Genomic DNA, 25,976 nt, shown 5'->3' on the forward strand with positions numbered 1-25,976 from the left:
AACATCATGATTTTACAGATATCACACATTACATTTCATTATATGAACAATGATTAATCAAGGATCAGAATGCTGTATTTTAGCTTATCTCAAATAGGTTTGATATCTTTTAAAAATTGGTAGCATTATACGTTTTATTCTTATCAAATATACATTTATGGGCTCAGATTTAGTTAACTTCCTCAGTTTGATGCACTTAAGACCCATTATAGGAGATTTCTTAACTGTTGAGCAGTGTGCCTGTTCAATGTTTAGCTTAATATATAACTGTGTTGATATGAAGCAGATTGTTTTCCCTGAGTAAACATTATTTGTAATAATTTCCATGTGTATCGCACAAGTCCTGGGAACAATAGCTCAATATTGGCATGTTGCTGTAGACATGCAGTCCCAGTTATTAGTATCTCTATGACAGTGATAGCACTGTCTCCATCATCACATTGGATAGATAAGAGGATCGGGAGGCTTGCTATTAGGTTACAACAGAGAAATGCCCACTTTGTTATCAATTTAAACATTTGAACAGTCCAATGCTACCAAGATACGACTGCACGTTACTATTCTATTTAATGCATTTGTGAACCAAAATGAAAGAGGATGAAAGGTATATAAAGGTATCAAGCCACAAGCTCCCCAACAAAGGAAGAAAAGAGAACTGGTCGCTGTCAATATCAGATTAGCAGATCAATCTTTTCAACTCTTCACACTGCAGATTATCATAGTTTGTGCAGTAGATCAGACAGAGATTTTACTTCCATCATGTTTGTGAAGAGAAACACCTGTTTGCTCGTCTTTCTGTTGTGCTCTCTGACCCTGTGGTGCAAGTCCACCAGCGCTGGCTCCAGCTTTCTCAGCCCTTCACAAAAACCTCAGGTAAGACGCTTCCTCTCCGACAGACATTCAACACATTTGGATTCATTCTTTAAGTCTTCATTAAAATTTGAGGCATCACACAAGATTAATTAAGGGCTGTATGGATAATGAAATCATAGTTAGATCTGCACTGACTGCATAGACTTTATTAATTTGTCTCATTTACTGCATTTGAACCTCTGTGAAAGTGAATTGTTTACAATCATGAGATTCTTCTGCTCTGGGTCGACCACAGAACAAGGGGAAGCCTCCCAGAGTCGGCCGCCAAGTCATGGAGGAGCCTAGTCAGCCCGCTGAGGACAACCACATCACAGTGAGTGGAAATCACACTCACGACTACACCGCGTCACCCAAAATCCTCTCGATAACTGCATGGTGTTCCTCTCCTCTGACTAGATAAGTGTCCCCTTTGACATTGGCTTCACCGTGAGAGAGGAGGACTTTGAGCAGTACGGTGCTGCGCTGCAGGAGATCATTCAGCGTCTGCTGGGAAGCACAGAGGAAGCAGCAGGTTTGCCTAATTCCTGTGTTTTATACATTCAAAAGTTCCTTTTAGCCAATATAAAGTAAAATAATTAAACTTACAATTATTAAATGTTCTTTTTTAACATGTTTCATCTTGTTTCAGAGAGACCATCCCAACTTTGAAGATCATGGTCAAGAATTTAAAGTTTGCTGTCTCAAAGCCTTCCAATTTCCCCTTTAATTATTCGATAGTAATCAAGAAATTAGTCTGTAGAAATGTTGGTCTCGTCTTTAATTTCATATATTCTTTAGCTTAAGGCTCTTAAAACACAGTTACTCAGTCTGTGACTAATTCAGTTGCAGTCTGTGCCACTAAATCTTAGAGAATCTACTGATGTCCGTCATTACAAACTAAAAAACGAGACTGTTTTTCAGATGAAACCGTGTGTAAGATCTTTTTGGAGCTTTCAACCACATCCCAGGGTCTTCATTTATAGAGTAGGTTCAGCTTCCATCACATTAACATATTATGAAGCTTGGCTCATGTAAAAACACAATATGGAAGCTGATAAGTTGATTATAGTTATATATGGAACTTGAGTTATGATTTTGTCAAACTACTACAACTAACGAATGATCATGTAAATGTTTGACGTTTGTTTGACGTGAGAAAACTACTAAAAATTGTAGTGAAATGAATGTCTATAGTTTTAATTCATCTTCATTTAAAAAATTGTCTGCAAATGAGCCACTCATATCCTGTGTATTGATTTGATGTTATTGAGCAATAAAACCCCAATATCTATTGTTCTTATTCATCTTCAGAGACCCACATATGCCTGCAAAAATAAAGGATCAACTCATCGTTTGTCTCTGTCTAATCGTTAACCAAAACGAACAAAAAAATCAAGGTCAAGATTTTGGGCGAAATTGAGGAATTATGAAGGGGTGGGGAGACACACAGGTTTACTTGTTCCCCTTTGAGTCAGTGATACAAGGTTAACTGGTTTTGAGGCATTAATGTTGTAAATTACGTCAATATTCAGCTTGCATTTGAAAGAAAATCAAGTAAGAACCATTCATTCTCCTCCTAAATGAACTGCACCTTTCTGTGGAAATGGACATATACATTTATTGAATATATATATATATACATACATATATATATATATATATATACACACGTGTATATATATATACATATACATATATATACATATACATATACATATATATATACATATACATATACATATACATACATACATATATATATATATATATATATATATATACACACACACGTGTATATATATACACACACACGTGTATATATATATATACACACGTGTATATATATATATATATATATATATATATATATATATATATATATATATATATATATATATATATACATATACACACACACACACGTGTATATATATATACACACACGTGTATATATATATATATATATATATATATACATACACATATATATATATATACATACACACACACATACACATTTATTCACCAGGAACTGATTCGAGGATCTGAGTGTTTTAGTGTCTCTACCTTTACAACAGCCATAACAGGTTTGAATGTGTTATTGCAGGTTTTGCAATTCCCAAGACTGGTACTGGCACAAGTATACTTTATTACTGCCAAGTGATAATTGCTTGGTACGGCATAATAATCTAAACCACCAACTCATGTAGCTCATCTATTGACCATTTTGTGTATATCTTTTTCTTTTATGTGTGTAGAGTTTTGAAAAGCAGGACCCTAGTTTCAGAAACTGTTTTAGCAATAAAACAAAATTAACATAGGGCAGAATAAATGACCAACTCCCAGAACAAGGTTGGAAAACTTCCTGTTCAAATCTGAAGAACTTTGTCAAACAGCAAATGACATACTGCTGTGATGCTCGTGTCCATCCTGCATCTCACCTTGTAGCTTTTAATAATAAACACAGACAAACAACCATGAACATAATGTGCTCTGGCTGAATGTCTGAAGAGGCTCTAAACCTCTTGGAAACAGCTTTAAGAACCTGAAAAAAGGAGGTCATGTCTATTTCAACACATCCCTCTTTTCAAACCTGATACACACGAGACGCATATATTCATCTACCATTGAGCTTGTCCTCAGTCAACACTAACCACCAAAAAACATCACGGGTAGGCCAGGCTACTCTTTCTTAAAATAAAAAGCACTCAAGCCAAATGTGTATGACAAACATGGTGGAATGAAAACAAGGTAATGGACTATCCTCGCAGCCACTTCCTTTCTTCAATAAAGAAGCAGCTTTGCTCACAGCAAACGCCACATGTTTTTGTGTTGATGTCTGACATACGATACTCTGATGTGCTCTTCAGTCTGCACTCATGTACATTTATGAGTGATTTAACAAACCATACATACCACAAAATAGCAGGATTAAAAGATTTGAATACATGTCCACTGTACCAAACTAAACAAAACTACACATCTGGACAAGACAAACATCCAAACAAATTAGAACAAACAACCTGTTATTTAAAATAAGACATTCCACCATTCCTGAGGATCACACGCCATAGAGCTGCGTGGTGTTGTCTCTGACGGTGGAGAGGACCGTGGCCATGTCCTCTCCCTTCAGCATGCTCAGCTCCTGCAGCGTGTGGATTCCCATTCCTGGATGTGAGAACCTGCAGACATCTTTCCTCACCTGTTGAGAGACACACTTATCACATGAATGTTGTCAAAACGTACTCCCGTTTGTTCAGTTGTACCAGAGCTCTCAACAGCACAATACCGTCCGTTTGGTGGCGACATCTGGAGCCCAACTCAAAGGGGTTCATCCAAAAGCTTCGACGAATACATTGAAATATATACTGTATATTTTTAAAATGTCTACCAATAGTTTTAGGCCAAAGTGGCAAATAGCTGACATTTTGTACCAAAAAATCAATATCTGCACAGTTCTGTAGTCCATTCTTGAAATTGTCTCAGACAACCATCAGATCATTGGACACTAAAACCAAGACAAAGACTTTACTGTAAATAACTTCAATGCATTTTACAGCAAAAATATTCTAAACTAGTTCAATAGAGAACACTGAACCACAAATGAATCCTTAAAATTAAGATTTAAAAACATGGATATCTGGTAACAGATGGTATCTGGTATCTTATTTTGTTTCAGGTTGTGAAGAGTTTTCTTTGGATCAATACTTCAACGACTAAGAGTATGCATCTCTCATCTCATCTCATCTCATCTTCATCCGCTTATCCGGGATCGGGTCGCGGGGGCAACAGCTCCAGCAGGGGACCCCAAACTTCCCTTTCCCGAGCCACATCAGCCAGCTCTGACTGGGGGATCCCGAGGCGCTCCCAGGCCAGTTTGGAGATATAGTCCCTCCACCTGGTCCTAGGCCTCCCTCGGGGTCTCCTCCCAGCTGGTCGTGCCTGGAACACCTCCCTAGGGAGGCGCCCAGGAGGCATCCTTACCAGATGCCCGAACCACCTCAACTGGCTCCTTTCCACGCAAAGAAGCAGCGGCTCTACTCCGAGTCCCTCACGGATGACCAAACTTCTCACCCTATCTCTAAGGGAGATGCCAGCCACCCTCCTGAGGAAACCCATTTCGGCCGCTTGTACCCGCGATCTAATTCTTTCGGTCATGACCCAGTCCACATGACCATAGGTGAGGGTAGGAACGAAGATTGCCCGGTAGATAGAGAGCTTTGCCTTGCGGCTCAGCTCTCTTTTCGTCACAACGGTGTGGTAGAGCGACTGCAATACCGCCCCAGCTGCTCCGATTCTCCGGCCAATCTCACGTTCCATTGTTCCCTCACTCGCGAACAAGACCCCGAGGTACTTGAACTCCTTCACTTGGGGTAAGGACTCATTCCCTACCTGGAGTGGGCAATCCAGTGGGTGTACAGGGATTGGATGGTCCCCAGAAGTGGCCCCCTCACCCCATACTCCCGCAGCACCTTCCACAGTATTTCCCGGGGGCCGCGGTCATACGCCTTCTCTAGGTCCACAAAACACATGTAGACCGGATGGGCGTGTTCCCAAGCCCCCTCCAGGATCCTTGCGAGAGTGAAGAGCTGGTCCGTTGTTCCACGGCCAGGACGGAATCCGCATTGTTCCTCTTCAATCCGAGGTTCTACTATCGGCCGAACCCTCCTTTCCAGCACCTTGGAGTAGACTTTATCTGGGAGGCTGAGTAGTGTGATACCGCGGTAATTGGCACACACCCTCTGGTCCCCCTTTTTGAACAGGGGAACTACCACCCCGGTCTGCCTCTCCCTAGGCACCGTCCCAGACCTCCACACAATGTTGAAGAGACAGTTGAAGTCAACAGAGTCCCATCCTTACTGTATACAGCTTGGATGTTTCCCCGTTTCCCCCTCCTGAGGTTCTGGATGGTTTTCCAGAAACACCTTGGTGCCGACCGAAAGTCCTTCTCCATGGCTAATCCGAACTCCTCCCACACCCGCTGCTTTGCCTCCTTCACGGCAGCGGCTGTAGCCCTTCAGGTCTGTCGGTACCTTGCAACTGTCTCAGGAGTCCTCCGGGATAACATATCCCGGAAGGCCTCTTTCTTCAGTCGGACGGCTTCCCTGACCACCGGTGTCCACCACGGTGTTCAAGGGTTACTGCCCCTTGAGGCACCTAAGACCTTGAGACCACAGCTCACCGCCGTAGCTTTGGCAATAGAAGCTTCGAACATCGTCCATTCCTGTTCGATGCCCCCAACCTCCACAGGGATGCTAGAAAAGCTCCGTCGGAGGTGTGAGTTGAAGATCTCCCGGACAGGGGCCTCCTCCAGACGTTCCCAGTTTGCCCGCACTACCAGTTTGGGCTTACCAGGTCTGTCCAGAGTTTTCCCACACCCTCTGACCCAACTCGCAACCAGATGGTGATCAGTTGACAGCGCCGCCCCTCTCTTCACCAGAGTGTCCAAAACATACGGCCTCAGATCCGATGATACGATAACAAAATCGATCATCGACCTTCGGCCTAGGGTACTCTGGTACCACGCACACTTATGAACATCCTTATGCTCAAACATGGTGTTCGTTATGGACAATCCATGACTAGCACAGAAGTCCAACAACAAACGACCGCTCGGATTTAGATCAGGGAGGCCATTCCTCCCAATCACGCCTCTCCAGGTATCCCCATCATTGTCCCCGTGCGTGTTGAAATCCCCCAGCAGAACTATGGAGTCCCCCACTGGAGCCCCATACAGGACTCCAGTCAGGGTCTCTAAGAAGGCCGAATACTCTGAACTGTTGTTCGGTGCATATGCACAGACAACAGTCAGAGTTTTCCCTCCCATAACCCGCAGGCGTAGGGAGGCGAGCCTCTCGTCCACCGGGGGAAACTCCGACACAGCAGCACTCAGCCGGGGATTTGTGAGTATCCCCACACCCGCCTGGCGCCTCACACCCTGGGCAATTCCAGAGAAGAAAAGAGTCCAACCCCTATCCAGGAGTACGGTTCCAGAACCGATGCAGTGCGTAGAGGTAAGCCCCACCAGATCTAACTGGTAGCGCTCCACCTCCCGCACTAGCTCCAGCTCCTTCCCCCACAGAGAGGTGACGTTCCACGTCCCCAGAGCCAGCCTTTGCCGCCCGGGTCTGGTCCGTCGAGGTCCCTGGCCGTCACTGCCATCCATGGGGCAGCGCACCCGACCCCAGCGGTTCCTCCCGCAGGTGGTGAGCCCACAGGATGGTAAGAGTATGCTAAGAGTATGCAGTCCAAGGTTATTATGATTATAAAGTATATTGTACATACTTATCCAAGAATGAGTATTTATTCCTTTGAGGGTCACTTCCCTTGAAAACAGGAGTGCTTGTGTTTGTATTTTATGTATAATGACTGCTTGTTGAACATTCATCACAATATCAATTATTGATTGAACAATACATTTGATGCATACATCATGCATCAATACAAAACATAATCAACACATGCTGGGTCTTCAAATCAGAGAGAATAATTCACTTTCAGCTAAACTTGGCACAAAGTCACGTCAGCTGTAATTATAATACACATTTAGCCTGGATAAATGTGCAATAATTTGCAGTTATTAAATATAGTAAGAGCTGGAAAATGAGCCTAGCATTCATTAATGACCATAGAGCAGTGTTTTGGTTTCCCCAAGCCTCAATTTAAATGTACCTGTCTTGGCAGGAAGTACGGTGCATCCGTCTCCAGCACGATGCGGTTCAGAGGGATCTGGCGGACGGCATCTCGGGCCTCGGTGGCCTTGAGGTAAGTGATCAGGGCTGTGAAGCCCACGTAGAGGTTCGGGAACTCAGTCAGGAAGGGCTCAATCACTGGGTAGCTGTTTGTGAAACAGTGTCTGGAAACACACAAGTGAGAAAATTCACAGATTAAATGCATAGCTGTTTACTCTTTGAGGGTCCTTAAAGTTTTATTCCTCAATATTCCAGTCTCAAAAATAAACAAGTCTGCTGGCAAAAAAGACCAAAAATGACATTTTTGATGAACGACTACAGTGACAAATACATTGTGTTCCTGTGTGCCGTTTTGCTAAATAATATACATTACATGGCTATTGCTTAAAAAAGCCAAATTAAATACAATCAAAAATGGGTTAGATTTAATGATTATCTTAAGGATTGTAATAATATTAGTCTTTAGACTGATATTTCTGAAAATTTTATTTAAAATGGTAATAATTAGATGATTTTCCTCCCACCACACCTGTGGATTTTGTAGTCCCTCGGGACACACTTCTTCATGATTTCCAGCAGGTCATCATCAGCATCCCTACAGTGGATCACCAGAGGCTTCTGCATGGCCACAGCGAGACGCAGCTGACGCTCAAACACCTTCACAGAACAAAAGAGAAGAACAAAACACGGACCACGCCATCCATTATCATTGCAGTCCACACAAAATATTTCTGACATCTTCCCGAATGATGAAGGCCATTTTTAGTTCAAGATAAACAGTTAGTTACTGGATTAAAAAGTTGTCTTCAATCGAGACCGTACCTCTTTCTGCTTGGAGTTGTGAGTGGAGTTTTTGTGGGAGTAGTCCAGGCCAATCTCACCAAACGCCACAGCTTTTGGATGCCGCATGGCCATCAGTATGTCGCGTTCCTGGACACTTGAGTAGTCTGTGGCAAAGTGGGGGTGGCACCCAAAAGCCCCCCACACCATGTCTTCAGCCAGCAAACCTTCCCACAGGGCCTCCCTCACCATGACCCTCGGGTTGCAGAAGTTGGCAATACAGCCTCTGAACTCTGGAGGAAAGCTGCTTCTGTAGTGATCGCGAAAGCTGACGAATGTCCCGCTGAAGCGAAGCTTTCCATAGAGCATGTCTAAGTGGCAATGTGTGTCTATGAAACCACCCTGACTGTCCGGGTTGGGGTAAGTGGTCCGCATAGGTTCTGCCCCAAGTGATAATCTTCTTTTAGCAGTGACACCTAGAGTAAAGGAGGCGGGGGGGTGACACATGGAAGAACCAGCATCCGATTGCCTGCGTGTGGTTGCTGACTTCAACTGAGGGTTCGATACTCTGGTTGAGTGTAGTGGCAGCGCAAAGGGGTCCCTGTAGGTCATTGTTCTGGAGGAGCAGAAATTGTCAGTCTCAACTCTGGGTGCATGTGAAGGGGCCATGTTTGTTGGGTGGGGCTGCTTTAATGAGACATAAACAGTTCTCTGTGACAGTGAGTAAGGTGTATCCTTGTCCACTGCAGCTGCCTGGACGACCCCAGTGGTTTCATTGGGGGATGAAAAGGTGAAAGAGGAAGTTTTAGCTTCCTCTGTATGCACTAAACAATTTCTCCATTGTTGGCTGTCAAAAGGGCCTTTCTTCAAAGAATCAGGTGTATACTCCAGGGCCGGGAGGTACGAACCACAGCACGTGGCTTCTGGTCCGTATTCTGTAGCAAAGGATTGGTCTTGAGAGGATGTTTCTACTGACGCAGAGTTTGGAGCAACAAACCTCTTGGAGGAATCCTCTCCTTTTAGCACAACACTCTGAAAAACGTAAACAAATAGGGAGAAAAATGACACTTTTAGCTTTTAATCATCAGTGGATTGATGATGTTTTTGTGGTCAATATATTTTAAGGACGTAAATTGTACAAACGTAATGGTTGCTTTTGATAAACAAAGAAAAAGAAAAGATTAGCTAAATGAACAAAAATTGTATTAAATAACAGATTGCATGCAACTAAAACATTTTAAATGATATAGAAGCAAATAAAACTACAACAAGGTGTCAGTTAACTTACCCTTCCGTCTGTTTTCAGCTCTGAGCCGTCATCTTGATCTTCAATGTCCTCAAACACCTGAAGGGGGGACCACTGTTCTTCCTGGACAGTGTCACTGTCCTTGGATCTGTTCTCAGTCGAGGAACACCTACTATCCCTGTATGCTTTGTCAAGTGTTGCTGGACTGGGTGCTTCAGTGTTAACCGGTGAAGACACAAATGGTAAAGTTCTGGGGATAATAGTTGTTCTGCCTCTTGCTCTGGTGCTGCCAATGGCTGCGACCACTGCCTTCCTGTAAATCGCCTTCGATCCCTCCTCGGGTGTCCTCGCTTTCTTTTTCATGATGAAAGAGTGAGGTGGAGGTGATGATGCTTCCTGTGTCTTTGTGGATTCTTGCTGCCTCGATGGGTTGTCCATAGGTTTCTCCTGATAGTTATGGTGCAAATGTACAAATAAATCAGTAATTTCTTTACAAGAACTGAATATAATGCAAGAAATAGCACATTTAAGACTCTAGCTCTGATAAAACACTTTAGATGTACCATTAAAAAGATGGGCAGAGCAAGCTATACAGTAAAGATTTACCTCTGAAGTTATGAAATGTTCATAATTTTCCCTGGAAAGCTTCCTCAGCTTAACTTTGCCTAAAGATGGCGTGCTTTCACTGAGCACTCCTGCTTTCCTCTTGGGAGTGTCCAGACTCAGTGCTCCAAGGCCATCAGGTCCTGGAGAGTCACCGAGGGGCAAAGTATTTGAATCTTCAGTCGGTGACTCATTCCAACGAGAGGGTGTGCCTGAGTCAGCATCTCTCTCCTGAAGGTTTGTGGGCGAGGTGATTGCAGTTCGTAGCCACTTAAACATCAACTTCTTTTTGCTGCAGTCCATGTCAGAGACTTCTAATCCAATTCAGAGTTAGAAAAGAAAAGAACAGACCTGTATGACCATTTAGTACATAACGCAAGCAAACACGAAAACATGACAGCATCACTGTTCAAATACTCAAGTTAAAAACTGCAATAATCATTTTATTAATATTATTATCTTAAAGGGACCATGTACAGTTTAAAACATATATGGCACCATTTGATGCACTTTACCAGATTACTGCTTAAAGTCAATTTGCATCTGTAGTCCCTTGGCAGGTCAAAACAAAGAAGGCATTAAAACTAAACAGTACAGAGTAAAACCATAATACAAAGTTTTACAAAAAAAAGCAAAATAGTATACTCTCGTATGGAGGATATTCTGGAGGATTTAATCAAATTTACTGAGCGAGTATACACAAAGTAACATAGTGACAGAGGGGCTAAACCATTTCAAACTGTATAAACCAGACACAAAATTGAAAATAATCTAAAATTCTCAAAGCTCATTTCTCTAGTACTCTACAGGGACTGTTTTATCGCATAATATACTAAATATCTTTGAGTTTTGTGCTGATGAAACAAGACATTAATGGACATCAACTTAGACTTTGAGAAAATGAGATAACAAAATGTCAGTATTTTCTGACATTTTATAGACCAAACAAATAATTGGTTAGTGTAGTAAATAATTGGCAGTTTAATCGCTAATAAAAAGTAATCATTAGTTGCAGCTCTAGTTAGTAAAGACCTAAACAATGGCTGCACTAATACAGCAAGTTGTGTAAAAAAGGACATTTTTCCTTGTAAGTTATTTCACATTTCTAGACTATTGTATTTTCTTTTAGACATCAGCTAAAAACACATTTTTAAACTGGATTTTAAATGACTGATAATTTAAACCTCCTATATTTTATTTTATTGTATACTTTTATTAGTCTCTTATGTCCTATATCAAAGCATTTTGTAACCAGTTTTATAAGTGCAATTCAAATAGTTATTATCCTTATACTGAATATATACAGTAACGTAAACATGGCCTGTCTCGTACAGCACTAGCTGCTATTGGCCTGATTCGTCACTTCCGTCGTTTCGCAATTTCCGGTCTTTTCGCGGTTATTTTCTTCGGAGATCGCCATCCAAAACGTAAGTAATATTCATTCATACATATCAAAGAATCTACATGTCAAATTTCATGAATATATATGGACGTTTACATATCTAAATACTATAGGAAAGTGACTTTGATGAGAGAAAGCAGAAAGAACACTCGGGCGACGCTCTTTACTCTGAAAAGTGTCTCTGTATTTTCACCGTACTGCTAATATGAGTTAGCATATGAGTGTAGTTTGTAGCTAGCTTTACACTACTTTGTCTAGCCAATGAAAATATAGCATTAATGTGTGACATAATCTATAGTCGAGGGGAGGGAGGCAGAAATGTTGTGTCTGAAAAAATAGTTGTGGCCGCGGGAAAAACGACAAAGAATCATAGCGCAGGCAGCTGTTTGTTTATTTTTAGCTCTGAAATATAACAGCAGACATATGTAAAATAAAGTGTTTTTCTTGTTTATCATAAGCCAGGCTACATAAAGTATATTCATGGACAATGATCTAATAAATGATGCAAATAATTTTGGTGTGCGTGTTAGAGAGAGAGAGCGAGCGAGAGCGAGAGAGAGAGAGACTGCTGAGAGCCACTGCTGACTTTCAATAAATGTACAGTACATTTATTGAAAGCCAGCAGTGGCTCTTATGATTAGAAATATTGTTTATGTAGATAAACCTCCAATATAATACAGTGCTAGGTTATATATAAGGTTAACCAAAATGTAATGTTTTTGACACAAATTTCTCTCTTGTGGTTTATGTTCCTGCCTGAAAAGATAGAGAACAGAGAGAAGGAAGAGAAGAGAGGCAAATGGAGACATAAAGAAGCAGAAAAAGAGTAGAAAGGAGACATCAGGAAGCAGAACGGAGACACCAGGAAGCAAAAAGGAGACATCAGGGAGCAGAAAGGAGACATCAGGGAGCAGAAAAGAGTAGAAAGGATACATCAGGAAGCAGTAGAAAAGAAAGGAAGAAGCTGTTAAAATAAGAAAGGTAGGTACCGTGTGTCTGTGAGTTTTTTCCATTACAGGAGGATCAAGAAAAGAAAAGATAAATATAGAAATTGTAAATCTGCAATGGTTTAAGGTAAATATATTTATGTCTATGCATGTGTTAAATATGCATGGTAATCTGGCAATTTATAGAATTATTCAACTTATTGAGACAAATAATGTGGCTTTAAAACTAATTTTTCATTAAATTTCTTACTGTGCCAAAATTAATGTGTATTTGCAGATGCCAAACATTAGGCAAGTCAGGAAGAGGGAGAGGAAGACGAGGAAGTGGACCCAGGAGGCCATGGCACAGGCCCTATACAGGAGGTAAAAGCAGGCAGGCTCACTCTACGGCAGGCAGCCCAGGAGTTTGGGGTCCCGAAGTCCAGCCTGAGTGACCGAGTCAGTGGAAGGGTGTCCTCTGACTGTGTCTATGGTCAGAGGACTCTCCTCACCCCTGAAGATGAGGATTCCCTGGTGGAGTACTGTTTGTATTCTGCCAGTCACGGCTTTCCACTGACGAAGCCTCAGGTCCTAGCCCACGCTCTGGCCATATACAACCTCCGCCACCAGGAAGCACAGAGAACCGTGCTTGGCCAGACGTGGTGGATTAACTTTAGGGAGCGGCAACACCATCGCCTTACTGCCCGGACCCCAGACATAATTGACCGTGGAAGGGCATCCTGCGCCAAGAGGGGGCCAATTGAGGAGTATTTCAGGCTCCTCACCACCACCCTGGAGGAGCACGGGTTGAGGGAGAAACCCCTTCAGATATACAATTGCGACGAGACGGGGTTTCAGCTGGACTCTACGAGAAGAAAGGTGATCATGCCCCGGGGGACTAAACGTGCTTACAAGCAGGCCCAGGGAACCAGAGAACACTTCACCGTCCTGGCCTGCCTCAACGCGGCTGGGGAGGATGTCCCCCCTTTCATCATCTACAAGGGGGGATATCCAGGGGGCCCCTATAATAAGGAAGGGGTTCCCGATGCCCTCTACGGGAAGTCACCAGCAGGGTACATGGACAGTGAGCTGTTTAGGAAGTGGTTTGTCGGGCACTTCCTGAAGTTCGCCGCGCAGGAGCGCCCGCTGCTGCTCATTATGGATGGACACCAATCCCACCTGGATCCAGAGCTGGTCCGGGCGGCACAGAGGGAGGGGGTCATTCTCCTGTGCCTGCCACCACACACGTCTCACATCCTTCAACCTCTGGATGTGAGTTTCTTCGGACCCTTGAAGGCAAATTTCTCTGGTGTTACAGGAGATCTGTTGGCAGTGAGCCACTCCTTCTTGGTTTCTAAGAAGGAGTTTTCAAGGGTCCTAAGAGACTCCTACCAGAGGGTGAAGGATCGGAGACTGGTGGTGGCTGGGTTCAGGAGGTGTGGCCTCTACCCTCTGGACCCAATGGCCATCGACTGGTCACGGGTCATGCCGTCCGGGCCGCGGTGTGGGGCCTCCTCACCACCTCCACCAACCCCATCGGCATCTTCCTGGGCTGTGCCTGATGTTGCCCTCCCCTCCCAGCATCCCCTTTCCCCAGCCCAACCAGCCCCTATCCCCAATCCCCAGAACCAACCTCCACCTGCCCCTCCTCCTCCCAATCCTTACATCATCCATCCCCTGGTAATATCAGGCCGGATAACAGTAGACCTGGCCCACCTCCTGGCCGAAATAAATTACAACCGCAACACCGGCAAGGTCAGGAGGAACAACACCAAGGCCAGGTTACTGACAGCTCAGGAGATGTCTGATGTCATCGTGGAGGCGGAGGACCGTGCTGCAAGGCGGGAGGCCCAAGTTCTGGCCAGAAGAGACAGAGAGCAGCAGCGAGCCGGAGACACCGGCCCGGCAGCCACTTCCTCTACCCTGTCTGCCGGCTCTCGTCCCAGCCGCAGAAGACCAGTGTCCCTCGGGGCTGCTTCAGCCACCAGCTCCGGACTTTCCATCACCGGTCCCTCATCCTGCTCTGCCCCCTCTTGTGCCTCCCACGGTCCCCGGCTGCCTGTCAGCAGGACCACATCACCACCGAGCCTGCCTGCTGAGGGACACCACCACCTTCCCCCGTCTCCTGGTCAGCGCATATCTATTATGTATTTGAATTCACGTATAAATCAGAATGTATTAACTATTGTGACGCATAAACATTATTATGAGTATGTATTTTAGTGTTGTAATGATAAAATATGATTATTATTTCAGAGCCTTCAACATCGGCTGCAGGACATGGCCTCTATGGGTCCCAAACTCCTTCCTCTCCCTCCCACCGTAAATGCTCTAAATAATCTGAAAATAGAAACAAGCAATATTATAACATGATGGTGACATTAGCCACGATGAAGAGTAAACAAAACATGGTTATGCTTTTTCTGTTATTTATACAGCCTCCCAACCTGCACAGACCAGACCATCATCCAGCTCCTCGTCTGCTGGACCCACGACATCCACCGGTAGTGTACTTAATGTAAACTTTCATTGTATGCCAACCCATGAAATGATGGTTGTCTTTAATTCAAAGTTAAAACAAGTTAAATTCTATTAATAGGTCACACTCCTGAAGAGATGGAGCAGACAGTTTGGGAGTGTGGCCGGTGCCGGGAACCTGACCCCCCTGAGAGCTCGGAGGGATTGGCGTCGTGGGTCCAGTGTGACAGCTGCCACACATGGTATCACACCATGTGTGTGGGCTGGGACGAGGAGCTGGATGATGAAGACGATTATTTTAAATGCCATTTGTGTCCAGATTTTTGATTACATTTTTTTTTTTTTTAAAGTTGTTGGTCGGTGTATGTTTGAACTTGACAGGCCAGGGTAGAAAATACTGCATCATCTACTTTTTGCATGCAAAAGGCAGGATTTTGGTTTGCATGTGTAAAATCTACTCTACAAAATGATACGTTAGCACAACTTATAACACCCAGACAGGACACATTAAATACATTAACATAAAACACAATATATGCTGCATAGAAAAAGCACCAGGTAATCGATGTGATGTGATGCGCTGGCTTACCTAACTAATTAAGATTATTTTATGTTAACAGGTATAAAATCTTTTTATAGTTTTTTTTGTTTCTTTTCACGGGGGAGTCTGTACCGCTACCCTAAGGGCAGTAGCTAAAACTAGTGATTCAATGGATGGCTGTGTGTCTAACATTGTGCCACTTAAGCTCTGGACTGCTTTGCTGTGAAAGGACAGCAGGTTTGTTTGCAGCCTGTAATTGCACTACCCAGTTTGACTACTTTGGGAAGCTTTGTCTTGCTTTTGCTTTTGACACTTGTTGTCATGATGTTCGGCTTCCGACTGTCTTCAGTTCAGTTTAAGGATCAAACTCTTCAGTGTAATCTAGGCTTTTATACGTTTTGTTTGTATATAGGTTTAATAGTTTAGCAGCCTTCTATTTTCAACAGTTATCACGTAACGGTTGTTGCTGTAGATTGTTCATAGTTTTTCCATCTTTCCATAAACAAAGTAGCGTACTGTGAATCACAGCGGAGCGGACAATGGGGCTCTCGGTTACCAGTGAGGAGCTCCACTACTAAAAGCTACTGACAGTTCACCAATTGTTGAGCTAATCTGTAATTCAGCCTTAAAAGTACTGTAATAATAATAGTACATGGGAGCTGCAGTAAAAAGGCTGAAACATGTGCTCACAATTTTTTTAATAAATATTTGCATCACCTTTTCAATCATTTGCACAAGTTATTTGTCTTTCACTTTAACAATGTGGCTTTTCAATCATGAATACTTGTGTTTTTGTTGTAATCAAACTCTTACTCTGCACTGTGTGTTATGATAGTAATTGTTATGTGTGCATAATTGTTAAATTCCATGCATCAGCTGGTGTTTTGCCAGTGATTGACATGAGAAGAGTTTAACAAAACAACCAGCAGGTGGTGGTATACGCTCAAACGGGAATTAAGGAGCTTTTATTGCACAATTTGGAGTTGTTGAAGCGTGATATCTTATTGTGAAGGACAGAACTACGTTCCCGGAGGTGTTGACAGCATTGATGGTAATTTTGGCGACACTGCAACAAGCGAATATCCCCGAAAAACCAGCAGCACCCAATGTTTACAACGACATAGAAGTTTGGATTAGGCCAATATCGGCGCACGGCTAATTCACCGGCATTAGCATCCTTTTAACGACTCTGGTAAAGGCAAAGCTAACTTTAATAATTACCTCAATATTTAGTTCGAAAGCTACGAAGTTAAACTTTAGTTTAACACCATTAAATCATCTGAAAACATTACACGATCATTTTTATCAATATTTTAAGTGAATTTTTATTGGAACGTTAGCTAAAACTGTCCGGTTTGAGATACACATCCGTTATATTCATAAAGGTGTATTAGTTTATTACGATGTTGATAGAGGTTGTCTTGAGTTCAAAACATTATTTTTTAATATACCGTCCATTATTAGCAGTGTGTCTGTTATCAACCAGTTTTAAATTGTTAATTGTGAAATTACTGAAATTTAAACAATACGTTCCCGCACATTATGGCCACCATGTTTTGTAGCTAACATTGACTACACCTAGTCTCCCAATTCATTCTAGGGGATCAGGTTATTCTCCTGTCAACAGTTACAATAGGGTTTTGGGGATTTTGTGCAGCGGTCTGACTCGACCTCGGTAGAAAAAAAGCCCAAAACTGCAGTCATTGCTGAGATGTTGGTAATAAACGAGACTATCATTTAACATTAGCACCTTCACTTTAGCCAATTAGCTGTTAGCTAACAGCCAGCTGTTAGCTAACATGAACGTCTTTCAGGTGTTGATTCAAACTGCGACACAGAATGTTCTGGCTACGAAAAGACGCGTAAACGCCACTGTTTTGTTATTACCTTACACTACTTTATCACATATATATATATTTACATTTATTCAACAAGGTAATGTTGAGGAGTTGTTAACTTACCTTCTGATGATCCTTACAGCAGGAATGGAAAGTCAGAAAAATAATGCGTCACTCTCTCCGTTGGTTCAGTCCGCCATTCTTCACTCGGTAGCTCAAACGGTTTAATGCTTACAACGTTTCTGAACAAAAGCGAATATCATAACGTTTCGTTGGATTCAATGAAAAAGTTTAAATAGTTTATTAAATAGCAAAGTTTTGTTTTGGACCGTTGGGTTCAAACGCTACCAGCGACCAACGGATTACTCCACTTCCCGCGAGATCAACTCTATCAACGAGATTCGACTGATGGGCGACAATAACCGCGAAAACGTGATTCTGCTCAGAACACAACACAACCCAAGACAAATTCTATTGATACAGCACAAATTATGCTGTTTCCAAGTGCCTTGTATGCCTTTAAACTATAGGGAAAATAAGATTTTAAATACTGAATAAGATAAAATGTGGGATGTACAGTATAGCCTACTGTATACAATATTAAAGGCAATCCCGATTATGAAAAAAAGAGAATAAAGACTTTGATAGATGTCTAATACTTTGAGGTAACAGCCTTTCACTAAAAGGCAAATCACTCTTCAGGTAGTGGCAGTAGTGTCTTAATAGCTGTGGACACACTCTAGTATAGGTGATAGAGGATTAATACATTAAACTCTCTGAGTGCAATCATATATTTTTACTTTGAAGGGATTTAATGACTTTTGACAGAGGGTTACAGAAATCTTAGACAGTGACACTTTGTTAGACTTTTGGTAATCCCAGAGAGGTTTTGTAGGCCCCAAAGCTGTTTCCTTTACCTATAAGGAAGGAATGAAGATGCATCAGTCCTCTGAGTTGTGTAAACCAATCATAATGTGAAGTGACAGTAGTTATTCTAAAAGACACAGTTGTTTCTGCTTGTGACATTTAGAAGTATTTGCATTCCTTTTATTAAATACAGAAAATAAAATTCGGATTTCTGTTGACTGTATGAATGTGAGCAGACTAGGAGGTCTGTGTCAGACAATTGAGGAAAATAATAAAATGGTCTAACCTGCTGCTTACAACCATGCACCAATGTCAGTCAGTGAGTGACAGAGCAGCGGGGAAGTTAAACTACTTTGTCGACTTTGAAAGGTTGAGCACACAGTGGAAAGTCTGAACAGCAGGATCAGAAATTAAAAGTATTGAGCGTATGGGCCTGTGAATGTCACAGAACTTCTTGTATAGGTGATATTTGGTTCATTGCTTACATGCTGAGCCTTTCTTTTCAATGAACCAGTAGCAGAAGCCCCTCCTGGCACGGTCGTTAAACTCATTCCTGAACTGGGCCATGTTTTGAGGCGAGTTTTTTGGTGCGTTTTGATGCACATCTAAAGAAAACAAACATAATAGTGAATCAGCAACAAAGCAAATAATAAAAAAGAAAGATATTTAAATAACTTCTGTCAATGTGGGACCGACTGTATGCTTGCACCATGGATGATCTAGGATCTTTAACTGCAGTTTCATCCAGTGGCAGCGGAGGGAACAGGCTGTTGTTGGGGGTACGGTGGAGATCACCTTGTTGTGATTCATACATAGTAAGAAAGCTAAATTAGAGACACATTTTCTTTCTGTACTGTACAAAGTGCTCTCATGGTCACCTCCCAATTTGATGTTATCTGTTAAATAGGATCATTTTCACAAACCTCTGTTCTTCGACAAGGCAGCTGGAACAGATGCAAGATAAACTGGAACCTAGGTGGGAACAACTGCTCATAGTATCACAAGAATACAAAGTATGTATTTGTTTTTAATCATTAGTGTCATTGGACTTTTTATAATTCTGTTAGTAGAAAGGCTTGTTTTAATTAGGGCCCGAGCCACAGACAACGTCGGGCCAGCGAAGGCCCTATTGAAATTGTATGGGGTATTATTAGGGCCCGAGCCACCGACAACGTCGGGCCAGCGAAGGCCCTATTGAGTTTCTAAGGGGTTTTATTATTATTAGGGCCCGAGCCACCGACAACGTCGGGCCAGCGAAGGCCCTATTGAGTTTCTAAGGGGTTTTATTATTATTAGGGCCCGAGCCACCGACAACGTCGGGCCAGCGAAGGCCCTATTGAAATTCTATGGGGTATTATTATTTATTATTATTCTGATTTTTATTTTTCCTCTTTGGGAGCATTTCTGGGGAACTTGTCATGCATGAAAACTCACCAAATTTTGCAGTCTTGTCATGTCTGGTGAAACTTGGGGTATGATATAGGTTGTATATTTGTGTGAAAAAAAATGGCTCTGTAGCGCCCCCTACAAGTCGGACCGGCGACGCCCCTCGGCCAGTATGTCCGATTTATTTGAAATTCAACACAGATGTCCACATCCACTAGATCTAAAAAAAAGCCTCTCAGACCCCTAAGCTCCGCCTGCAAAATTTTTCCGCCATCTTGAATTTTGTGAAAAACACATTTTTTTAAACTCCTCCTACATGCTAAGTCTGATTGCTACCAAATTTTCTGTGGATTATTATTGGATCTAGATCACATGAATTTATCAAAAGCTTGTTGATATCTTAAAGCGTTTAGAAGATACGGACTAATGAACTTCTTGGGGCGTGGCTTGTTTTTCAATACACATAACTCCTCAACCGTGTATCCTAAAATCACCAAATTTGCAGTATTTGTGCATATTGCATGGTGGAACATACCCTGCAATTTTCATTCCATTCAACCCATAGGGGGCGCTACAGTAATTCACTCAATTTCATTTTTTTTGTGATTTTTCGCGTTTTCAGCCTTTGTATTTGAACGAAGTCCTCCTAGAGAATTCATGCGATCGACTTCAAATTTGGTCAGGATGCTCTTAAGACCTTTGTGATGAAAAGTTATCAAAAGCTAGAGTTTTCATCAAAGAACCTTGACGTGGCGGGGCGGCCATTTTGCCTCATTGGCAGGGAAAAAAGAAGTTGTTATAACTCCAAGGTACATTATTCAATCTGCACGAAATTTCTTATGCATGATGCTACTTCAACCCTTAGCACATTTCAATTGAAAAATGTTCAATAACTCATAGTGCCACCTACTGGCAAAAGGAAATGTCATATTTTATACTTTTATTTACTCCTCCTAGCCAGTTCACCAGATCAGTCTGAAATTTTGTAAAGATAGTCTAAACACGTTGATGATGCACCATCATGAATATTGGGAGTTTTCATTGAACGCTGTTGCCGCGGCAACGCATCATTCGCCATGAAAAAGTAGGCTGATGGATCAGTGGCTTGCGATGCTCAAAAACTCATGGAACTTTATAGATGTGTTATAGGTAATGGGAGGACATATTTTATATGGGTGTTTGGCTTGGCCGTTTTAAATTGCCTCCATAGCGCCCCCTACAATATTTCAAAAGAGCAGCCCCAGCGCTACGTCTGAGGTACCTGTATGAAACTTAGTAGGATTATGTATCTCAGAGAGACTTACAAATAAGTCTCTTGGGACCATGCTCTAAACCGTTTTGATTTTTGTGTAATTTTTCAATGGATTTAGGCTCATTTCTAGTCGCTATACTTTAACGAACTCCTCCTAGGCACTTTGTCGGATCCACTTCAAATTTGGTCGGTACAGTCTCAAGACCTTTGTGATTAAAAGTTATCAAAAGCTTTACGTTTGACGGAATGGCTTAGCCGTAGCGGGCGGCTACTTTACGTGATTCCCCACCAAAGAAGCTGATGTAACTCAGCCGGACTTGTTCCAAACGCTCCCAAACTTCACATGGTTGATAACACTCATGGCCTGAGGATGTCTACAAGCTAATTTTCACTAATACTCACAGCGCCACCTGCTGGCCAAAGTAATTCTGCGTTTTTTGACAACTGGCATCCGATTTACATGACTTTTACACAATGTCGTCTACAGTTGTTATAGAGCAACATAATACATGTTTGTGCATGCTCTGTAGCACCACACAGTGGATACAGGATGCTGTGGACTATTTGCATTGCATCATTTCCTGCGTCACGCGGTCCAAGCAGAAAAAAAGCATCGGACTCCTAAGCGCGTTGTCCGACTGTCGCAGACGATCTCGGCTGCATACGTTGGAGTCCCGCCGGCACCCCCGACGTGCGGGAGGAGGCGAGGGCCCGCTCATCGCTGCTTGCAGCTTTAATTGTTCTTACCATTGTTTTCATTTTGCTCCAGTGGTCTGTCTGGATATGTGGAAACATGACTGGGTGACTCCTTGGCCAAAATGTCATGCTGGTGCGGGTAATTGCAGGATAATGAATGTTAGTTATCATCTATTTCTTCTGTCAAAAGAAATGACATCATGCACAACACGGCCGCAAAACAAAACGTGTGTGAAGACAAGTACTTACTTCTCTCCCCTAAAACAACTTGAACCCCACGTTGTTGTTTTTTCCGCTGCCTGCATGTTCCTGATATTTCTGCAGCGGGCGCACCTACCAGAGAAGCGTTGTGTTACTTTGTTGCTTAGCGACTGTTTGGTAACAGTACTCATGTGACTTGGAACTGACATCCTTCTGTTTGTGAGTGTGCAGTTATTCAGCTTACACCGAATGAAAACAGTAATGTTGTACTTCTCCACCAACATCACATCTACCCAAAACTCCCTCTAAATGTTGAGAAATGAAGTCTCAATTTGATGATTGTTGTTTTATGACCTGTTCAAAATGTAAAAGTTCATTATCAATAAGAGACTTAGCAAATAACTAACATATCAAGTCTTCACAGCTTTCAACCAGTAAGAAATATATCTTTTATTTATTTATTACACAAATAAACGATGAAGGTCTTTGAGATACAGTAGCAATGTATGTGTTTAAAACATGGAGACAGAAGAACAAAGTAAGCAAAGAATACCAAAGTCGACAAAAACAAAAGTATAAATCCTCACTCACAGTGTTTCACAGCCAAGTCTGAAAATTGTAAAGACAGGGTAAAATATTTAGTTTTTCAGCTGCAAGACAACATTTTAGGAGAGACTCCATTTATGGTGGCAGGTATATTCTGACAGAACGTCCACATTTACCAAAACAGGCCATCTTTTTCCAAACTAAAAGTGCTAAAGCTTTCTGAAGACTGCTAAACAGTTCAGTCTTGGTTTAACCTCTGAGTTTAACAGCTAGGATAACAAAGTAAGATGTTCTTGAGGGGAGATGTGCAGTAAACTGGATAAGTTTAGATCCCCTTATCTCAGGCATTCTCAATAAGAATATTAACAACACATATCTATCCAACTGTCCTTTCTAAATTGGGATATTTATGACCAGAGATCAATTAAAACACTGTATGCATGACAAAAACAAAAAAGCTCTGTCTTGTGTGTATGATCAAATGGGACAGAACCTCACTATATATGACAAAATAAAAAAGAGAGTAAGATAATCAGATTGGCATCAATGGCTAAAATATCCCCATTTCTCTGGTGGCCTTTTAGGAAAAAACATTGAAATGCTTAAATACCATTTTAGAGTACAAACAATACCATTTAATTGAATATGCTGCAATCACATTATATACAATCTTCTCTTCCTAAAAGGTAAATGTTCGGGTGAGAGTTTTTTTCTGCAAAAGCCAAGGTGTGAATATAACAAGCAGCAGATCATCATTTGCAGCAAATGTAAGACCTCAGGGGAAGTGTGGAATATAATATTGTCCATACGTGATCGTTATGCATCCAGTTTCATGCCTCATTCCTCCTGGCATTGGATCCTCTCCAGAAGATGCTGCTCTACTCGCTGGTTCATGCGGTGGAGATCTTTCAATACACTAGGCTGATCTTCCAGCTCCTCATGGAGACATCGAGCTATTTCCAACCTCCTGTAGTCTTCTGCTCGCACCAGACGCCGAATAACCTGCAGAGCGCGATCCTTGAGGCTGTAAACTGTGTAGACCGAACACACAAGTGTTTGTCAAATGTTCAGAACTTGTTAGGCAGGGACAGTCTTTCCTTCGAATTACAACAAATACCAAATTGATACCAGTGTAAGTATAGAACTGTTTTACAGCTGCATTTACAATCATTCTAAAAAAAAAAAGTTAAGGACAAAGTGCAATGTGTAAGATCTGGTCACATGCTCCAAAGGAATAGGGGGTAGCGTTACACCTCTACTACTGGGTCCATACAATCTAAATTTACAGTCCTCAGTTATAAAAGCCAATTGTACTAACCAACAGCTGGGCAGGAAACGCAAAAATTCAACCAAAATGCTGAAACTCTGTCCAAGCAACACTGCTATCTCAGCCTAAACTTCATGTGTGGCGTCGGTCTATAGCTTACGTTTAGCCATATGCGTGTTTGTGCCACTAACAGGGGGCTGTACGGTTTGGTGTGCGTAGATAGTTTGTTTATTTGGTTAAATCCAAAGAAACAAACCCCTGGCGGCAGGGATGACAATGTTTTTTCAATGTCCAGGAACATAAAAAAATCAAATGATCAAAATAAAAAAAAAAATACAAAAATTGTTTTGGATGTTTCCCAACTGCATTTTGGATAAAATCTTTCTTATTTTAGGATAGGAATTACAGAACCATCCTAATTTAGGGATTTCACAAGTTCCTATATTATACTAAATGAGATTGGCCTATTGCCCCTTGAAGAACAAGTGGCATTACAAGAAGGGTTGGCAGTAGATTATTACATATTTGGCATAGGTCAAAATTATACTTCTTCACATTTTTTTGATAATGTTATCTTTTTTTAATGTTATAAAGCAAAAATAAAAGAATATTAATAAGTCTTAGTCCCTGAGTGAAAACATGTCAATCAATAGTTTGTGGCACACAAAGCTTTATTGAATTAGAAAATCTCTGCAAAACCGCTGAAAACCACTCACAGCAAGATCTATGGATCTATGTGTGTTTCTGCAAAAGATTTTTGGAGGTATTTTTATGTAATTTTGTGATCCTTTGAGCACCGCAAGCCAAATGACATTCACCTGTGATTTTTAGCCATGTGGTAGAAGTATCAGAAAAAGATTTAAAACTACCTACATGACATGATAACACTAAAGGCAGGTGGAAAACTATTAGCACTATTTCTGTAAATTGTCCCTTTAAACCATCAGACTGGACATTATTCGCAGCACCGAATCAACAGCAGTTCAACAGCCTTTGAAAATACACAAATGCAATTTATTGTGGAATTTACTATCAAGCTCAGTGTGATTGCATGTGATGATAATGGTTAAAGTTTTAAGTAAAGTGGCTAATCTTACCTGGTAAAGTGATATCCGCGTTTCTACCCTCTGCTGGTTTAGGAAGAAACAGTTCTTTGCCGTTCACCCTCAGTGGCTCATCAGAATCTGCATCTCTGAACATCCATGGGTGACCTGGGAAAATAATCCATAAAACATCTTTTAAAATGAGTGTGTATTACACTGCCCACAAGCAATACTGTACCATCGCATTACAGCTGTGTCAGAATAAGAAAATGTCCCCATGTCTCAGTGAAATAACAGTTGTTATAGCTTCCTGGGATGAAAGCATGAGTTGCAGCGAGTGAGAGACTTTTTCATGTACTGTAAAATATTATATAAATAACATGATAGCCTTCATGCTGCCCCTGGGTGACTTCTCACTATAGGAAACAGTGGCGAGCACATTCACTAAGCACAAAGTACTATTTCGAGATACTTGTATTTCTTTGAATATTTCCATTTTCTTCTTTCATCTACTTCACTACAGTTCTGAGGGAAATAGTGTACTCTTTATCCACATATATTTGACACCTTTAGTTACCAACTTTAGTCACTTTACTGATAAATAAAACAAAATACAACATTAACAATCATTATGCATGATTCTGAAAAGGGGTCATTCTGCATAATGAGAACTTTTACTTTTGGTACTTTATATTACGATGGTAATACTTTTGTACTTAAAAGTATTACCATCTGAGTAACGTTACTTCTCCCACCGCTGGACACGTAGCTCACATCTGAGACAAGAAGCAACACCCAATGCATAAGTAACGTTGTCTTGTAATAGAAGCTGCCTTACCGATGTAGGTGGCCATTTCTCGTCCAGTTCCTGGCTGTAAATCGACGTATGGCCGTGGTTCCCCGCGGTAATCGATCCATAGTGGTCGCACGACACGAGGACTGAGGTTACGAAACACAGAACTGATAGGTATGAGACTGTTCAGGGAGCGGACCAGCGGAAGAGACTGCTCTTCCTCTTGAGGCATTGGTGCTGGTGTCTTAATAACACTTTATCATTAGCGCAGTGAGATTAGCTAACGCTAGCTAGCAGTGCTAGCCATGTATGTCGCCTGTTGTCGACATGGAGATCGTAGAATCAAAGACAAATGACTCAGTCCGTCTAATTACATCACATCGTTTACAAACAATGATTACGAGCAGCTATTTCTGTTACACTACAGCGTGAGAACCGTCTACTGTCACTTCTTCTCAATCTCAACTAGCAGCTCGTTACTTTGTTTACATTCACACTTCCGGTTGAAAGTCCTGGGACGTCAAAGTATCCTGTGCTGTGATTGGTCGAAAGGTATGATGACGTCTC

The 25,976-nt window shown here is 41.8% G+C and overlaps 4 protein-coding genes across 8 annotated transcripts; 2 read left to right on the top strand and 2 right to left on the bottom strand.

Annotated features, from left to right (window-relative positions):
- The first annotated feature begins 664 nt into the window (after window positions 1-664).
- Window positions 665-2,002, top strand: ghrl (ghrelin/obestatin prepropeptide). The gene is made up of 4 exons (XM_068712703.1): window positions 665-873; window positions 1,109-1,186; window positions 1,270-1,384; window positions 1,502-2,002. The coding sequence occupies exons 1-4, from the start codon at window positions 760-762 to the stop codon at window positions 1,519-1,521; spliced, it is 327 nt and encodes a 108-aa protein (XP_068568804.1). The 5' UTR covers window positions 665-759; the 3' UTR covers window positions 1,522-2,002.
- Window positions 1,036-17,653, bottom strand: tatdn2 (TatD DNase domain containing 2). Of its 2 annotated transcripts, XM_068712696.1 has the most exons (8): window positions 17,482-17,653; window positions 10,177-10,487; window positions 9,613-10,017; window positions 8,367-9,356; window positions 8,074-8,201; window positions 7,525-7,708; window positions 3,876-4,054; window positions 1,036-1,356 (listed from the first exon to the last, which is right to left on the bottom strand). In XM_068712696.1, exons 2-7 carry the CDS (start codon window positions 10,474-10,476, stop codon window positions 3,914-3,916), a joined length of 2,148 nt encoding a protein of 715 aa, XP_068568797.1. In that variant the 5' UTR covers window positions 10,477-10,487; window positions 17,482-17,653; the 3' UTR covers window positions 1,036-1,356; window positions 3,876-3,913. The 2 variants fall into 2 exon arrangements, with proteins under 2 accessions (XP_068568797.1, XP_068568796.1); XM_068712695.1 differs by lacking the exon at window positions 1,036-1,356 and having other exon boundaries at window positions 2,884-4,054.
- Window positions 11,556-16,226, top strand: LOC137873569 (uncharacterized). Of its 4 annotated transcripts, XM_068711800.1 has the most exons (6): window positions 11,581-11,600; window positions 12,340-12,556; window positions 12,800-14,629; window positions 14,758-14,823; window positions 14,940-15,005; window positions 15,101-16,226. In XM_068711800.1, exons 3-6 carry the CDS (start codon window positions 13,387-13,389, stop codon window positions 15,304-15,306), a joined length of 1,581 nt encoding a protein of 526 aa, XP_068567901.1. In that variant the 5' UTR covers window positions 11,581-11,600; window positions 12,340-12,556; window positions 12,800-13,386; the 3' UTR covers window positions 15,307-16,226. The 4 variants fall into 4 exon arrangements, with proteins under 4 accessions (XP_068567900.1, XP_068567903.1, XP_068567901.1 ...); XM_068711799.1 differs by lacking the exon at window positions 12,340-12,556 and having other exon boundaries at window positions 11,556-11,600; XM_068711802.1 differs by lacking the exon at window positions 12,340-12,556 and having other exon boundaries at window positions 11,556-11,600; window positions 15,084-15,162.
- A 4,532-nt stretch (window positions 17,654-22,185) lies between the features above and the next one.
- vhl (von Hippel-Lindau tumor suppressor) lies at window positions 22,186-25,928 on the bottom strand. Its single transcript, XM_068712701.1, has 3 exons — window positions 25,455-25,928; window positions 24,671-24,784; window positions 22,186-23,337 (listed from the first exon to the last, which is right to left on the bottom strand). The coding sequence occupies exons 1-3, from the start codon at window positions 25,639-25,641 to the stop codon at window positions 23,144-23,146; spliced, it is 495 nt and encodes a 164-aa protein (XP_068568802.1). The 5' UTR covers window positions 25,642-25,928; the 3' UTR covers window positions 22,186-23,143.
- Window positions 25,929-25,976: the final 48 nt, after the last annotated feature.

The sequence above is a fragment of the Cebidichthys violaceus genome, unplaced genomic scaffold (genome assembly GCF_023349555.1).
Source record: "Cebidichthys violaceus isolate CVI_PGR_0920_01 unplaced genomic scaffold, fCebVio1.0.p SCAF_17, whole genome shotgun sequence".
Lineage (NCBI taxonomy): Eukaryota > Metazoa > Chordata > Actinopteri > Perciformes > Stichaeidae > Cebidichthys > Cebidichthys violaceus.